Source organism: Castanea sativa, chromosome 11, assembly GCF_040712315.1.
Source record: "Castanea sativa cultivar Marrone di Chiusa Pesio chromosome 11, ASM4071231v1".
Taxonomy (NCBI): Eukaryota; Viridiplantae; Streptophyta; class Magnoliopsida; order Fagales; family Fagaceae; genus Castanea; species Castanea sativa.
In genome coordinates, this window is record NC_134023.1 from 67,466,151 (window position 1) to 67,484,403 (window position 18,253).

The 18,253-nt window shown below is 41.3% G+C and overlaps 1 protein-coding gene across 1 annotated transcript; it reads right to left on the bottom strand.

Moving 5' to 3' along the window:
* Positions 1–415: 415 nt before the first annotated feature.
* On the bottom strand, positions 416–5,596 carry LOC142617788 (putative disease resistance protein RGA1). The gene is made up of 6 exons (XM_075790759.1): positions 2,333–5,596; positions 1,900–2,007; positions 1,541–1,627; positions 1,074–1,357; positions 572–655; positions 416–477 (listed from the first exon to the last, which is right to left on the bottom strand). Exon 1 carries the CDS (start codon positions 5,559–5,561, stop codon positions 2,394–2,396), a length of 3,168 nt encoding a protein of 1,055 aa, XP_075646874.1. The 5' UTR covers positions 5,562–5,596; the 3' UTR covers positions 416–477; positions 572–655; positions 1,074–1,357; positions 1,541–1,627; positions 1,900–2,007; positions 2,333–2,393.
* Between the last annotated feature and the right edge of the window lie 12,657 nt (positions 5,597–18,253).

The window sequence follows — 18,253 nt, forward strand, 5'->3', positions numbered from 1 at the left end:
TAAGGGTGTAATTTATTAACTACTAACTATAACTCAGAAAATAAAGAATATAAGCTAACGATGTACTCATTTCTCTTGTTCCAACCTTGTTGAAATCATCACCTCCTAGATGAGTATCAGCCAAGCTAGAACGTACCTCAAATACTCCTTCTACAACCTCAAGAATGCATAAGAAAAATGTAACAGAAGTACATAACGTTCATTACCTATTCTCTATATATTAACATGCTCACAACTAAGGAAGTAAGGATTGTTCAAATTTGATTATGATCAAACATAAGATTTGATTATACCTAGTTGTGATCTTTATCCATGCCAAACTACCTGAAATAAGTTTTAGAACATAAGAAAATAAGCATATAAATGAAAGGAAAAAAAAAAGATTTTCCAACAATTTTTTCATTAGAGGCTTATATAATTGTAGTATTGACTCACTTTGGAGATCAGAAACTCTGGTCTGTTTTTATATTCCATACACTGCACAAAAATTATACTTCTAATTGAAGGAAAACATGAGGAATTTGGATAATTTATAAACCAAGAAAACTTAATTTAAAGGAGATGAATGGACCTGTAGTAATATTGGACCAGAATATCCTTCTAAAATACATTCAATTAAGGATTCAAGCAGTCTTGGACCATTTCCCACCAATTTCTGCCAGGAATCATTCCAAAAAAGTGAGGAAAAAAACATAAAACAAAGTTTCTAATATTATGTTTCATGTCAGTTTGGTTTACAAAAAAAAGAACTACGAATTCGATGTGAGAATTCAATTGATTTTTTTTCTCCTCTTTCAAATGACAAACTATGTTATGTATAACTCTATATTTTTATTTTATTGATCCTAACTTTTTATCCAAATATTGTGCATAAAGTAAAATCTATCACAGCACTTCTGCATGTCTAAACTCAAAATCAGAAGCCATACTTTAAACCAAACTAAGTTATCATTGTACAGTGAACAAAAACCAGCAATTATGTAAGAATCCAAAAAACCAAATCTGGATATTTTGTTTGTTGATATAAATAGGAAGTAATAATAAAGAGTTGAAGCAAACAAAATAATAAATACCTGAATATAAAACCGCTTCCTAGATGGTGGTTGTCAAATAATGATCTCTCAGCAGATGTTATCAAAATATCAACAAGTACCAGACTTCAATCTATTTAGTTGATTTTTCCGAAGATCCAGAAGCAAAGCACCATTTCAGGCAGGAGACAGGAAAAGAAACGGCTCCGAAGAAAGAAATTGGGGTTCCCAATGCTTCCTCGGACCATCAAACAACAAGAGAGTGTAGCTTTTTTGAAGAAGTTAAGGGCTTGAAATTGAGTACTGCCTTCTCGAGTGTACTTCGCCTAAAGAATGCAACAGAAAAGTGTCATTTTATAATTTATATAAAGATAGAAATCAATAAAATGAACAAACAAATGTGGATTTATGCGTCTTCCCTCTTGGGTCCCCTCTTAATATAAGAATCATATCTAGAATGAACATTTTACGTGAGGGAAAAAAGAATGAACCCAAAACAAGATAATCACCTTAGCTGTTGACTTGTTGCACTTTTTCATATGGTTTTGAATATGCCCAGATACATGCACCTCCTTTCATTCTGATTCATTCTACATCTAATTTCAAAAGTGAGAAGAGTCAAAAACATTACAAATTTTTTATAAGTAAAAAAAAAATATATATATATATATATATATATATATATTGAGCAGTGTAAGGCCAACCCTCCCCTGTTCATTTGTTCCAATTGTTAAGACATTTTTGGATTGATTTGAAAGCAAATTGATTAACTCAAGCACCATTGTTTTGATAAACACAAATTGGAAATCCCAATGCTATTCCAAAAAATTCAATAATCATTAGATTATAAATGAATCTAACTGAATACCTTCGCAGCATCAACTTCCCAAATCTTGAAACTATCCAAGTGGTTTATCCCATGACCATATTGCCCCAGAAACTTATTCAAAATCTTCAGATAATTATCTCCATGAAGCTGTTAACAGAACACAAAGCATGTATTTTAAAAAAATATTAACAATAACCCTTTAAAGTAGAACTCTGAAGCAATATTCAACAGTTCGGTTGTCGAAATTCTCTGATGTTTTATTACCAAAAAACCTAAACAAATTAACAATTCAATTATACCAGGGCTGAATATATATATATATATATATATATATATATATATATAATATTGTTTCTATAAGGAATAGAATTCGAAAAAGTAATTGATTTTAATTAATTATATGGAAATCAACGAAATACAAATAATATAATTGTAAAAAGCTCAGTTTCTTTTGAAAGCATAGAATGCGTACCAAGTGAAAGAGGGGAGGGGCTGTTGCAGAAGACGAAGTAGAGCCTTTTGCTGCTGTGGTCTCATAAGCGATTCCATTTGATTTCCAAATTAGGGAAATCCTTTTCGATTTTATTTTTGTATTTTTCAGATAACTGAGGACAATCCCAAATTACCAGTTCTCGTAAAGACTTGAGACAACCATCATTAGGTAGTGTTGTGAGATTGGGACAATGCAAAATGAAAAGCTTTTCAAGTGAGATTGGATTCCTAATTGATTCGGGGAAAGTAGTCAAATTGGGAAAGCGTTGAATCCGCAGCGACCGTAAAGAAGTGAGACAACTAATCTCACGAAGTGATGTCAGATTAGGCTCGCATCTTTCAATCCGAAGAAATTCAAGTGAGGTGAGCTCTGGCAGAGTCATTAAATTTGGACAGTTTGAAATGGTGAGCTCTTTTAGGGTGGAAATACATTGAAGACCCACAGGTAGAGACTTCAGTTTCGGAATGCCTTCGAAACGTAATTCACGGAGGCAAATGAGGCATCGCCATTCCATGCCATCATCATGCATGTCTCTTAATGGATCGAACTCCTCACAACAGCGAATTGATAGCGAACAGAGGGAGGTGAGATTACGCACCGCTCCAGACATAGATGTTAGTCTAGGGCAATTCCAAATTTGTAGTTCCTCGAGAGAATATAGTGCCCACTTAGCCGGAAGAGACTCTATATCTTCTATAGAATCCAAAATCATATAATTTAATTTGGAGAGAGGAGAAGAAGAGGATAATGAAGAGGAGGAAGAGGGAACTAAAAAACTCATTGACATTGTCTCTTGCAAAGGCTTCAAAATGACATTCTCTAAATATAGAGATTCTTCAAGATTGGGAAACAGGGGCATGGAAGTCATTTTAGGGCAATTTCTAATCAACAAATAAGAAAGAAGAGGAAATAAAGGCAGTGAGTTGTGAGACTGATCTTGTGAATGATCTGGTGTTGACGCAGATGTTGTTGCAACTAAATCCCTCCCTGTTCTTCCCCACCATCCCTTCAAATTAGGACATGCCCATATTGTGAGTGACTTTAGAGATGGGAAGAACGGTGTTGATAATGCTGTGGATGAAGCTGACACCTCTTTACTCATATCATTATCGGATATGTACTCCAAATCATTCAACGAATAAAGCCTTAGAGATTTTAAAGAGGGGAGATGAGACAATGGTGGCAGATATCGGCATTTGTAACAATTTACTATATTTAAATCAACAAGATTTGTGAGAGAAGAGACCCAACTTGAAAATTTCACACCCTTGTACTGATACACTTCCAAATATTTGAGATTTTCGTGTGGTTGGGGGTCTTCTAATAACTTCACATCGTCATTATTAACTACTTGATCTTGATGATACCATTTTAATATCAATTTTTCAAGATGTTGCTTCTCCCTTAAATTCACAACAATGGATTCTGAGTTAGATTCTTCCAACCGTTCTAAATGTGTGATCTCTAATGTACCTCGCAGGTTTTTTAGGTCCTTCAATTCGCCTAATCCCCCAGTGTGGGAGGAGGTGCTCACAATGAATATTGGTAATGTTTGAAGTGAAGTCATTTGCCCTAATCCACAAGGCATATGACTCAAATTATCACAACCATCATTATAAAGATGTTTGAGGCTAACCAATTCTCTAAACTTTTTGGGTAATTCTTTAAGACCTTTACAATCATTAAGTTTTAGTATTTGCAAATTCAACAATGTAGTAATTGAATCAGGGAGAGTTTCAATATCCTTATTAAAAGAAACATCAAGATACTTTAGATGTATTAACTTCCCTATAGAATTTGGTATTGATGTAATGTTCAATGCATGTAAATCTAATGCACGCAAGCTCTTGAATCTCAAAATAATTGTATTCAACATTGACTCCTCCAAGGCACCAGAGAACTCCTCATCAAATGTTAGAAGAAATGTACGTGGCTTGACTGCTTTAACCAACAAGCTTAAAGTTTCCCTAAAAGATGGGTTAATTTTAAATGGACATGATACATGACGATTTTTTTCATTAATATCTTTGCCATCAAAACTAACAAGCTTGCACTCCTCGCCTATGATAGATTCTGCAAGATCATGAATTAAATCATGCATCTTGTATCTTAAGCCTTTGTAAGTCGTTACTTCTTCAAAGAAGGACCTCCAAAGTAAATCCTTGAAATACTCATCACCAACATCCTCTAATTGTTGGTTTTTGTTTGATGATTGGACAAACCCTTGTGCTATCCATAGTTGTATCATTGTTTCCTTATCCATCTCATAATCTTTGGGAAACAAAGAGCAATAAGTGAAACAACTCTTCAAATGTGATGGGAGATGATCATAGCTCAACTTTAAAATTGGTAAAATTTCACCCCCTTGAGTTACATTTGCTTCTATTTTACTCTTCACGAATGACCATTCAGACTCTTTTTCCTTGAAGTATAACATATTTCCTATGGACTTTATAGCAAGTGGTACCCCTCGACACATGTTTACAATCTCCCCTCCAATTGTCACTAGTTTAGGATTGCTGGTCTCTTGCCCTTTTCTAAATGCCACTTGCCTAAATAAATCCCAAGACTGATTTTTGGACAGACCTTCAAGAAAATATGGTGAAACTGTCTGTGTAATCTCTGCAACCAATCTATTACGAGTAGTTATTATAATCTTACTGCCTTTGGAACCACCCATTAAAAGACTTTTCAACTTAAGCCATTTTTCACGATCTTCATTCCATATATCATCTAATACAAGTAAGTATTTCTTTCCATCAATTTTTTCACGAAGTTGACTTTGCAACTGATCTATTACAAGGTTTCCAGATGAATTACCAGAAGTAGATGCTATTATCTTCTCAATAATTAATTTTAACTCAAAGACATCAGAGATGCACGCCCACATTTTTAACTGAAAACATTTTTGAACTTCCTCATCATTGTACACATATTGAGCGAGTGTAGTTTTCCCTAACCCCCCGATCCCCACAATTGGAATGACTGAAACATTCTCTTCTACATTAGAATCAAATAATTGGTCTATGATCGCCTTTTTGTCCTCTTCCCTCCCAATAACTTCTTCTTCACGTACAAATGAGTGAGTTGGTTCCCTCTTCCTACTCACAACATTTGTCTCTGCATGGTATTCTTCCAAGCGAAAGTTTTTCCTATCTTCTGCTATCGCATTTAGTTTTTGCCTCATTGCCTTTATTTTACTACTCATCTTACCACGAAAAGCTAGTTGGTTTGACTTTGAAAAGAAAGCACGTACCTCTTTTGTGGCTTTATTCCCACTCCCCGCTCTTCGCCGCATAGCTTCAGTGGAAAACTCACTCAACAAGTCATCAGCATCATAAACTGCATCGTTGAGCTTTTGGAGCCAGTCCTTGACTTGATGGTCATGACTCTGTTTCTCCGCTGCATCCAGAAGTACAGCTTGAATTGTGGACACACTGTTCTTGATTTTTTCAAGCTCACCTTTGACACCCCACAGTGATCCAATCTCTTGGAAAGTCTGAGAGCCCAGATTTTCAATCATTTTCTGTGCAAGACCAAAGAGGATTGCTTCGGCCATTTCTTGGTTGTAGCTGAAAGGAACGCTTAAAGAGAGAGAGGTATGCTAGCTAGAGGGTGGGTTAGAAGTGAATTGTGAGTAAAAGTAATACTGTAGTGAAGGGTGACCGAGTTTTAATGTGGGCAAACATCATCGATTTCATTATTTTTATTTTTCATTTTCTTGGTACAATAATGCAAAGAAAAAGCAACCAATAGTCTCAAGAGCACATGTGTCACAATGTGACTGTTGGGCCTCGGGCCCCTTTTGCATCGAAAGAAAATAAGCGGGACCACCAAGCTGTAAATATAATGTGCCAGTCATACCGTCTTCTAATGGAGGAGAATCTCATTTATCAAAATAATATAATAATAATATTCGAGACCATGTCCAAAAAAACAACTCATGGAATTGGCCCTGAAGAGGATAAAAATAGTAAATGGACGGAGATAATGAGGACGGATAGACGCTGTAAGTGAATTCGGCTATGACGGTTAAGTATTGCTTAATATCCGTCTTATATAAATAAAGTGTGGATTCCACGTGGCATGTTGTTTGATATATTTCAGATGAGCTTTTGCTTTATCCCCACGCAAGCGTGCATACTTGGACTTCTTGCGACACACGTTTGGGAAGACTCCTATATGGAAAGGAACTTGAGAAGGAAGTTGTATCCTAAAAGAAAGGTAATTCTACTCAATATAAATACCCCAGAAACCCTAGGTACGAAGGGACGCACAATATTCTTAACTCTGGCACTCTAGGGTTAAAAGGAACAAGATTCTAACTTGACCTTCGGAGGGTATTCGGCCGACACCACACCGGTGCTCCCTTCTAGGTCCTTTGTTTTCTTTTTGCAGGTATTGCTTTCGTTTGAGGAGCGCTTGCAACTCACTGGTGATATTTTCGGCATCATCAGTTGGCGCCGTCTGTGGGAAACAAGGAGGAAGAAAAACTTCGGATTATTTTAGCCTTGCTCTATCCCTGAGACAAAGAGTTGCATGGCACTCACCCGATCGATGGCAACGAACAACAATCAAGGCGACGAACCACGCGCCACCGCTTTGGAGAGGCAGGTCCAAACGCTTGCGGCGGCGGTTGAGCGCCTCACTAAGCAGAATCATGATTTGGAAGAGCAGTTGCGGCAAATAACCGCACATCAGAGTGCACCACAGGAAGATCAGGAGGGCGCTAGTCCCGAAGGAAGGAACGCGGAAAGACCTGAGGGCAGCAACGCTCCGGCTAGACCCGAGCGATAAGAAACCAATCAACCACTTGCTTTAGACCCTGTGCCGACTCACATAGCCACCGAAATGTAGGAGATGAGGGAACGTATGGATGCAATGATGAACGCCCTAAAGGGACGGGTATCCAGCAATCTGGACGACCTAGTCCATAGAACGGATTCACCATTCACAGTGTTGGTGAATTCATGCCCCGTCCCTTCAAAGTTTAAAATGCCCCATGTGGAAAACTATGACGGATCCAAGGACCCGTTGGATCACCTGGAGTCTTTCAGAACTCTAATGCATCTTCAGGGTGTACCGGACGAAATCATGTGCAGGGCCTTCCTCACCACTTTGAAAGGGCCTGCGAGGGATTGGTGCAGCAAGTTAACGCCTAATTCCATCGGCACTTTTAAGGAATTAGGTGCACAGTTTGTATCACACTTCATTGGAAGTCATCGACACAAGAGGTCTATTGCATGTATACTGGGAATTAAACAACGAGAAGGTGAGACATTAAGGTCTTATATAGCCCGCTTTAACAAGGAATCCCTCTCGATAGACGAGGCAGACGACAAGACACTTGTGGCAGCATTCACAAACGGGTTACAAGAGGGTAAGTTCTTATTTTCCCTATGTAAAAATGACCCAAAGACTATGTCCGATGTCTATTACAGGGCGACGAAGTATATGAACGCGGAGGATGCCTTGCGGCCGAGACGACTATAAACCAAAGAAAAGGGAAAGACAGAAGATATGAAACCGGATAACGGACGAAAAGTGGCTAGAACCAGAGGATCGACGAGAAGACCGGAGACCCAAACCACCTTCAGGGAGGTTTACAAGTTTCACCCCCCTCACAGCCCCAATTGACCAAGTGCTTATGCAAATCAAAGATGAAGGAAGCTTGACATTCCCGGGCAAGTTGAAGGGAGATCCGAACAAGAGGCCAAGGGATAGATATTGCCGTTTTCACCGTGACCACGGCCATGATACGACGGACTGTTATGACTTGAAACAACAGATTGAAGCCCTTATAAGGCAGGGGAGGTTGCAAAGGTTCGTGAGGAAGGAAAGAACTGATCAGCCCTAGGAGCAGAATCCTAGACGGGAAAACGAGCGTCCCAGACCACCGGTAGCAGATATACGGATGATAATGGGGGGCAACGCTTCAGTAGGATCGTCCAAGAAGGCCAGAAAGACCTATTTATGGACGGTACAAAATGTCAGTCGACGGGACCTTCATTGGAAAGAATACGGCAGAACGACTCCAGTATCGAGTTTTTTGAAGACGAGGCCCGGCGCCTTCACCACCCCCATGACGACGCGCTTGTGGTTAGCATACAGGTAGGAGACTTCAACGTCCACCGAGTTCTAGTAGACAACGGGAGCTCAGCAGACATCCTTTACTATCCTGCGTTCCAGCAGATGGGGATTGCAAAGGAGCGCCTGATCCCGGCATGCGCGCCCCTCGTCGGCTTTGGGGGAACCCGGGTCCATTCTTTAGGATCCGTCACATTGGCGGTGACGGTAGGAGACTACCCACAACAGATAACTAAAAATTTCTCCTTTCTAGTGGTTGATTGCTCCTCAGCATACAACGCCATACTCGGACGTCCTACTCTCAACGCATGGAAAGCCATCACTTCAACCTACCATCTGATGATCAAGTTTCCCACTGAACATGGAGTTGGAGAACTGCGCGAAAATCAGGTAACTGCACGGGAATGCTACGTGGCCATGATGGAGATGGATGACCATGTACAGACAATGAGCATCGAAGAACAGAGAACAATGGCAGAACCCATGGAGACATTGGAAGAAGTCCAACTAGATGATTCAAGGCCCGATCGAACCACCAGGATAGGAACCTCGGTCGACCAAACGATTCGACATGCGTTCCTACTGTTCCTCAAAGAAAATCAAGACGTGTTTGCATGGAGCCATGACGACATGCCGGGAATAGATCCAGCAGTCATAGTTCATAAATTGAATGTATCACCTTCCTTCCCCCCAGTTCGACAAAAGAAACGCGTGTTTGCCCCTGAGCGGGATCGAGCCGCAACAGAGGAAGTGCAGAAGCTACGAGAAGCGGACTTCATACGAGAGGTGTACTACCCAGACTGGCTGGCAAATGTGGTGATGGTCAAAAAGTCAAATGGGAAGTGGAGAATGTGCGTTGATTTCACGGATCTAAATAAAGCGTGCCCTAAAGATAGTTACCCGCTCCCACGGATTGACGCCTTAGTCGACTCTACCGCAAAACATGAGTTGTTGAGCTTCATGGACGCCTTCTCGGGGTACAACCAGATTAAGTTGGAGAAGACAGATCAAGAGAAGACGTCATTTGTGACGAGTCAAGGGCTCTTTTGTTACAAGGTGATGCCATTCGGGCTCAAGAATGCAGGAGCCACATACCAACGATTAATGAACAAGATGTTCGAGCACCAGATTGGCCGGAACGTCCAAGTCTACGTAGACGACATGTTGTTAAAAAGCGTAAAGTCGTCGGATCATCTGAGGGACCTCCAGGAGACTTTCGACACTCTTCGAACGTACAAAATGAAGCTGAACCCAAGCAAATGCGCATTCGGAGTAACTGCTGGAAAGTTCTTAGGGTTCATGGTGTCCCAGCGGGGCATTGAGGTCAACCCCGAGAAAGTGAAAGCAATTATGGATCTATCTCCTCCGAGGACGGTGAAGGAAGTGCAAAGCCTGACAGGGAAGATAGCAGCCTTGAATAGGTTTGTATCAAGAGCAACAGACAAGTGTCTCCCTTTCTTTAGGACGCTAAGGAGATCTTTCGAGTAGACGGACGAATGCCAAAGGGCATTTGAAGAGTTGAAGGCATACCTCTCTGCCCCGCCATTGCTAAGCCCGTCTACACCGGGGGAGGAATTATTCATGTACCTTGCTGTCTCATAAGCAGCGGTAAGTGCGGCTCTCATTAGAGAGGAAGGGAAGGTACAGAAGCCCGTCTACTTTGTAAGCCGGGCGCTACGAGGCGCAGAGGAGAGGTACCCACGGATGGAGCAACTCGCCTTCGCGCTTGTAACTGCAGCCAAAAAACTGAAGCCATATTTTCAAGCACACGCAATAATAGTCCTGACGGATCAACCATTGCGGAGAGCAATGAACAATCCTGAAGCCGCCGGACGGATGGCTTTGTGGGCTATCGAGCTAAGTGAGTACGATATCCAATACCAGCCACGAACAGCTGTGAAAGGAAAAATATTGGCAGACTTTATTGCGGAATTCACTACACATGAGGAGCAGGGGGCAGCAGAGAAGCCCACATGGAGAATTCACACAGACGGATCCTCTAATAAGCATGCGGGAGGAGTCGGAGTTGTACTCCATACCCCGGAAGGAGATAAGATTGAATGTATGATCCGTCTGGAGTTCCCTACTACGAATAATGAAGCGGAGTATGAGGCCCTGATGGCGGGATTGGAGCTTGCAATAGCGGCTGGGGCCAGAAAGGCAGTGGTCTACTCCGATTCCCAAATCGTAGCTAGCCAAGTTAATGGGAGTTATGATTGTAGGAGTGAACGAATGAGAAAGTACCTCGGAGAAGTGAAGGGTCGAACGAGTGACCTCCAATTCACAATAACTCAAATCCCGAGAGAAGAGAATCAAGAAGCGGATCGACTCGCAAAGGCTGCTTTGGCCGAACCTATGGTCGTCCCAGAACAGGTATTGTCCTTCGTCCAATATTCGTCGTTGCTAGATAACGTTCAGGTGCAGGAATTAACCACTGAAGACGATTGGACGATTCCAATTGTGGCGTACCTCAAGGACGGCAAGCTGCCAGACGGGAAGGAAGAAGCTAGGAAATTGAAGGTTAGGGCTGCCCGATTCATACTGATCAAAGGCATCCTCTACAAAAGAGGATTCTCCCGACCATATCTAAGATGCCTGGGCCATGACGAAGCAGACTACATAATGAGGGAAGTTCATGAAGGGATTTGTGGAAACCACTCAGGATCAAGGTCTCTGGTACACAAGCTACTCAGAGCTGGGTATTACTGGCCGACAATGCAGAAGAATGCCCATATGTACGTGAGAGCCTGCGATAAGTGTCAACGGTTCGGCAATCTTATTAGGCAGCCAACGGAGGAACTCACACCCATGACGGTCCCATGGCCGTTCGCACAATGGGGGTTGGACATCATGGGTCAATTTCCAATGGCGGCAAGACAACTGAAGTTCTTGGTAGTTGGTATCGACTACTTCACCAAGTGGGTGGAAGCAGAAGCACTTGCTACTATCACGGAGAAAAATATTCGCAACTTTGTATGGAGAAATATTATTTGCCGATATGGGATCCCGAGAGTGCTCGTGTCGGACAACGGGAAGCAATTCGACAACGATGCGTTCCGAGACTTTTGTTCTCAGCTGGGAATCAAGAATCACTACTCGTCGCCCGCTCATCCACAGGCCAACGGACAAGTTGAAGTTACGAACCGATCCTTGTTAAAGATCATCAAGACCCGGCTCGAGGGGGCAAAGGGCATATGGTCGGACGAACTACCAAGTGTCCTATGGGCGTACAGAACAATGGCAAGAACGCCAACGGGAGAGACACCGTTTCGATTGGCGTTTGGTGCCGAAGCCCTCATACCGGCAGAAATGGGGTTGACGAGCTACCGCATGGAAAGCTATGACGAGAGTAAGAATGCTGAAGCATTACGTCTAGAGCTTGACCTTGTTGATGAAGTCAGGGCAACAGCGGCCCAAAGACTGGCGCGGTACCAGGACATGATGGCAAAACATTACAACTCTAAGGTTCGGCACCGGGACTTCAAAGTTGGAGATCTAGTGTTACGAAAAGTGCTTGGCACTACGAAAGATGCATCCCTGGGAAAGCTGGGTCCCAACTGGGAAGGCCCGTACCGAATCATCTCATGGCGCAGGAAAGGAACGTACTACTTGGAGACATTAGACGGAAAGAAGTTGGGCCATCCCTGGAACACAGAGCACCTGAAGAAGTACTACCAATAGTGCAGCAGTCACAATACCTACTGCCTTACTTTTCAGTTTAATTTTAGACAGTTGTAGCTTTTACTTTTTAGAGCTCAGTTTTTCTTTTCCATGAACAATTTGGTTTGTTGAACTTATGAGAGGAATTTTTAAAAAATTCATGCTGATGAAAATCTACAAGTCCAAAAGTGGACGGTCAATCAAAAACGATGAAATCTACAAGTCCACAAAGTGGACGGATCACCCAAAGGGTGAAAAACCTACAAGTCCACAAAGTGGACGGATCACCCAAAGGGTGAAAAACCTACAAGTCCACAAAGTGGACGGATCACCCAAAGGGTGAAAAACTTACAAGTCCACAAAGTGGACGGATCACCCACAGGGTGAGAAACCTACGAGTCCACAAAGTGGACGGTTAACCTAAAGGGTAAAAAACCACAAGTCCACAAAGTGGACGGATCATCCCATAGATGAAAGTCTACATTGTGGACGGATCACCTGAAGGATGAAAAGTTTTACAACTCCATAAAGTAAGACAGACTATACAAAAAGATTAGAAAACCTAGTTCACAAAGTGGACGGTTAGCAAAAATACATTTGAAAGTCCGTTCACAAGTGGACGGGTTATCTAAATATACGACGGATAATAAGCAAGCAACAGGCAATTTAATATTTGATAAGTCAAGTTTAATAATTACAAATGACGGTTCAAATAAAGTTCTCTTAACAGTGATAAATTTTTTACAAAAAGGAAAGTATTCTATTCATTCTTTGGAGATGAGTTCCCGTCCAATGGACCGTCGTCTGGCTGAGTAGGAGGAAGAACTTCACCTTCATCGGCTAGAGCAGTGACGGCAAACACTTCATCTGTACTTTCTGACTGGACGGATTGCGCGAGTGTTTGCCCTTGAGCATCAATGTTGATATGAGATACGTCCAAGTCAGGGTACGACGACTTAACCTAACGGATAGCGTCATCGAACCCGTCTGCAAAGGAGTTTCCAAGCTCCGTTAGAAGATTCTCAGAATCACGGTATTCCTGGACGGCTATCTCCTTTGCATTGTCAAGCTTCGATACTGTCTCCGTCAGCTGCTTCTCTTTGTCCTTCAAAAGTTCGCGTAGATGCCCATTCTCTTTCTCTACTTCGCCTCTAACTTGCTCCGAGCACTTGAGCTTTCTGTCCATATTGATCTTATAGGTCTTCAGCTCGTGTAACTCATCCTCCATCGTCTTGTTTTTCTGTCTCAGACGGTCCATGGATGTCTCATGATTAAGGCAACGGCCAAAAAGCCCCTTCATCATCACCATGGCCTGGAAGCGAAACACAATGTCATGATAATGACGGGTGTAAAGGAACTTAGCAACAATACTAGACGGATCCAAAATTACCTGTGCAAGGGTGAAAAGACCCGTTTCACCCATCGCCTCTGTCGAATGGTTGCCAAGGTCTGCGTAGTCGTCAGCTGTCAGCATGGACGACATCTTCTCAAGGGCATAGCTGGAATCTTCCCGGAAGAGAACGGGTGGTTTCTCCCCTGAAGGTGCTGGACCCTTCATTAAGCCTTTGCCTTTTCCATGTTTGACGGGCGTTTTCTCAGCTTGCAAGGCCACGACGGGCTCGACGGTGGTCTTTTGTTTCTTTTGAGGACGGTCCGTCTTTTCATGATGAGTTCGTTTTGACGGTACCGTCGGGGCCGTCTCCTTTGTTTGACCCCCGTCCTGCTTTTTCTTCGCTGCTTGTTGTTTAATGAGGGCTCTCCTCCTGGCGGCGTCCATCTCTGCAAATCAAAGACGGATGAGAAAGGAAAGGTAAAGTAAAGCAAAAGAAAAATGAAAGATGGGTATAGTTTTGACGAACTTACGTTTTCGAATTCTGTTATCGTATTGACGGGTAGCGGATGAAGGTTCGGGTCCGTCACAATACCAGTGAAGCGTATCGAGTGTGACGAGTTGAGCCCAAGTTCTTTCCTGCAGTTTCGTCTTGTTAAAAATTCTCTCCAAAAAACTCCACTGCTCCAAGTTAACCTGAGGACGGTCCCGAGCTGCAATAAGGGACGGTTAGACCTAGAAAATAAGTTAAATTAACTTCAAAGACTGGACGGAAGCAAAAAGGGTACACATACCCGACGGAGGCATTATGCCCCATGTTGTGTCGACGGGCATGTTAGTTACATCTCCTGGACGACACATCCATTCGTCCCCTTCCAAGAAGAAGTAACGACTCTTCCAGTCTCTGTTCGAGTCTGGAGTGTCACTGACGAGCCTCAATAAGGGACTTCTAGCTGCAAAGCTATACATCCCCTTGGATTTGACAATCTCTGTTGGACGGTAACAATGGAAAAATTCTTCCACCGTCAATCTTCGGGCACCTTCAGACATCGCCCCATACAAAACCTCAACCCCAATGAACACTCTCCAGGCATTTGGGGAGATTTGGGTGACGGACAGACCAAGATATTGAAGAAGTTGACGGTGAAGAGAACTTAATGGAAATCTGAGCCCCGCCTTTAAAGCTTGCTCGTAGATCCCAACACCGTCTACTCCCTTGTAGTAGCATTTCTCGGATTTTTCGGGAAGGCGTAGACGGATGTTGTCTGGTATTTGGTACTTGGTCCTAAGTGTGTTGAGTTGAGATTCGGTCATGGACGACCTAAAATCGTTTACCGTTCAGAGAGGCAGCATGACGAACTCCCTAAGGCCATCCGGGCCAATTACTGACTGGACGGGGGGATCCACACCGTCCAAGCTACTACTGGACGACTCTGAACTCTCCGTCTCCAGACCACCATCAAGGGAAGAAGAGGTACTTGACGGATTCCTCTCTTCACATGAAGTGTCAGGATCTCTTGGACCTGACGGAAACTTTTCATCGTAGCCCACCCCCTCACGGACAAACGACTGGTTACTTGACGCACTAGACATTACCTACATTTATGACGGTATGACCTAAGACACTGACGGATCTAAAGAAAGCACATATATTTGAAACAATAAAATTAAAGGGAAGACGGAGAAAGGTTTGGAATACATACCGGAGCGAGATTGTTTCTGACGAGGAACAATGGACGGATCTGCTGAACAACAGGAAGACACAATAGATGTGACGGATTGCACTCTACTCGCTAATTTTTTGATAAGAAGAGAAAATGAAGGGAGAAAAATCTGGCTTTTTATAGAATTAAGGGCACAGAATACGAAGCGACGCCTCGTTTTGGGGAAATAGCCAATCCACGGGTGCCACGTGCTCTTCGTCAGAAATGCAGGCCACGTGTCATCCGTTGTGGTATATCAAGGCCGTCCCCACTTAATACATTGTTTTTAGTCATTCCATGGATCCGTCAGGTTCTAAGGACGGATCCAAGGACTGAAGGGGGCAACTGAAGGGGATAAAAATAGTAAATGGATGGAGATAATGAGGACGGATAGACGCTGTAAGTGAATTCGGCTATGACGGTTAAGTATTGCTTAATATCCGTCTTATATAAATAAAGTGTGGATTCCACGTGGCATGTTGTTTGATATATTTCAGATGAGCTTTTGCTTTATCCCCACGCAAGCGTGCATACTTGGACTTCTTGCGACACACGTTTGGGAAGACTCCTATATGGAAAGGAACTTGAGAAGGAAGTTGTATCCTAAAAGAAAGGTAATTCTACTCAATATAAATACCCCAGAAACCCTAGGTACGAAGGGACGCACAATATTCTTAACTCTGGCACTCTAGGGTTAAAAGGAACAAGATTCTAACTTGACCTTCGGAGGGTATTCGGCCGACACCACACCGATGCTCCCTTCTAGGTCCTTTGTTTTCTTTTTGCAGGTATTGCTTTCGTTAGAGGAGCGCTTGCAACTCACTGGTGATATTTTCGGCATCATCAGGCCCCTTCTGCAAAAAAGAGAGAGACCATGTCCAAAAGTTGGGCCCCTGATCAAGAACCGAACTAAACTCATGGTACTGTAATTTTAGACCGATAACCAGTTTTTGTCTTCTTCTTTTTTGTTTTTTTTTTTTGGTTGAAAAAAGAGGTTATATCTTAGAAAAAATATTCTTTTCTCTAATGGCTTTAAATTTTGCTTTAATGAAACTATCTTCTCAAGTTGTGTTGGACATTAGATAGGTTGTGCACTTGTGCAATATCATGTAATGCGGAAGTCTACTGTCCCGATCAATAATTATATATTTAATTTTTATTAGATTCTTTATATATAAATTTTGCAATCATCAAGTTTTTATTTATTTTTTATTATACAATTACAAACATTAAAGGAACCATAATCCCAAAACTTATAGAATTGCTCCACTCGGTTTTGTCATTTTCTTGGTACAATCATATATAAATACTAAGTCTAATATAAAAACCGAACAAAATATGAAAGTCCAAAAATGAGAACTTTGAAAAGTAAAATGTTAAAATAAAAATAAACCTAAGGACTAAAATAAACTTTTGTCTTTTCTTTTAATAGAAAACTTAATGTCAGGTACAAAATGTAACAAGAGTCATATTTTAGGGTACAAAATGCGTATTCGAAAAGTTTAGAGTACAAAATGAAATATATGGTATTATTTAGGGCGGTAACATATAATTTCTCTAAAACTTGACCTGACAGGATAAAAGACTAGAAATATTAATTGCTAATCAAACATTATTATATATGTATAGAATATGGTATAGATATTAGATATTATACATTTGAGGTTTCTATCTCAATGGACAAAACAAATTTCAATTCAACTGATTATATGATGCATTTGACGTAGTATAATTTTTTTTTATTCTATACTTTGTATATTTGCATTTGCTGGATACTCTTTTATCGTTCTTTGAACTCACTTTTAGACTCTTTAATAAACAAGTTAGATTTTCAACATTGAGTTGAATTATGTACCTATAAATACAAATTTCATTATTTTTTATGTTGGATTAGATATATTTATACTGACAGATATAAATAATGTTGAGTTGAATTGGAAAATTGCACTTACATCCACAATAATCACACTAGAAGTCATCTTATATTATTATTATTATTTTGTTGATAATTTGGATAGTTACAATTAAAAATGAGAATTTATATTCTAAATGTCACCATTAAAAATATTAAAAAGTGCTTGTGAGGAGTAAAGGACTCAAGCAGGCATTTGAGCCTTTGGGCTCTAGTAAGATGGGCCGATCTGTTCTTGAGCTAAGGATCTGTTGGTACTGCGAATCGGCCCACACGCCGAGGGTCCGAGGACACATCCGAGGGTGAGTTTCTCCTCAGACGGACCCAAGAGAACTTGGAGCTTCATTATAAAGGTCAAGGCACAACTCTAGGAAGACTTTGGTTAGAAGGGGGAACCCTTGGATGTTGTAGACACACCGGTGTTAGGAAAATATCATAAGCAAAGGCTGCTATCTCCACATTAAAGACTCTGCACCTACTCCCTGGCCGCATTAATGGGAGGTGACCCCTGAACAGTAGAACTGAAACTTCTGGTTACTATTCAAAGGCACTAAGGGAGGAAATATCTAGGGGGAAGGGAATTTGAGCAACACGTGGATAAAGCACTAGAGAAAGAAGTATTTAAAGGGGGCTAAGGCCAAAAGAAGGGGGATCGGTCAATTGTAAAGAAAGAAACAAAGAATTGTAATCTTTAAGAAATAAAGAGAAATAAGAGAGAGGTAGTCCTCGGCTTACATCCGAGGAGGTCCATTTGCAGTTATCATCTGTTATTTACAAGTATTTTCATACTTTAGCTTGTTGTCAGTTTCTCAGCACCTCTAACCTAGATTTCAAGCCCGCACTCTACAAATTTCATTGTTTAAGGCTCGTTGGGCCTGAGCCCATAATTATATTTGAGTCCAGGTACAATTATGCACTTACAGTGCTAATTAAACTACATATATGGAAAAGTTGCCAAAAAGAATGAATGTATAATCAAAAGCCATCTTCTATCCTGTTTGATAAGATTATAGGGGCAAAAAAAATTTCTTAAGGACATCGTAAATGTTTTGAATGATATATAAAGTTTATAAACCCTTGCGTAGTAGTTAGTAGAGCAACAAGGACCACACCAATTAAATAATATTCAGCAACAAGACTGCATTGAATAAAACCAACCATTTGAACTATAGAAAATTGTTCAAATGACTAAACAAAAAGCAGAGTTG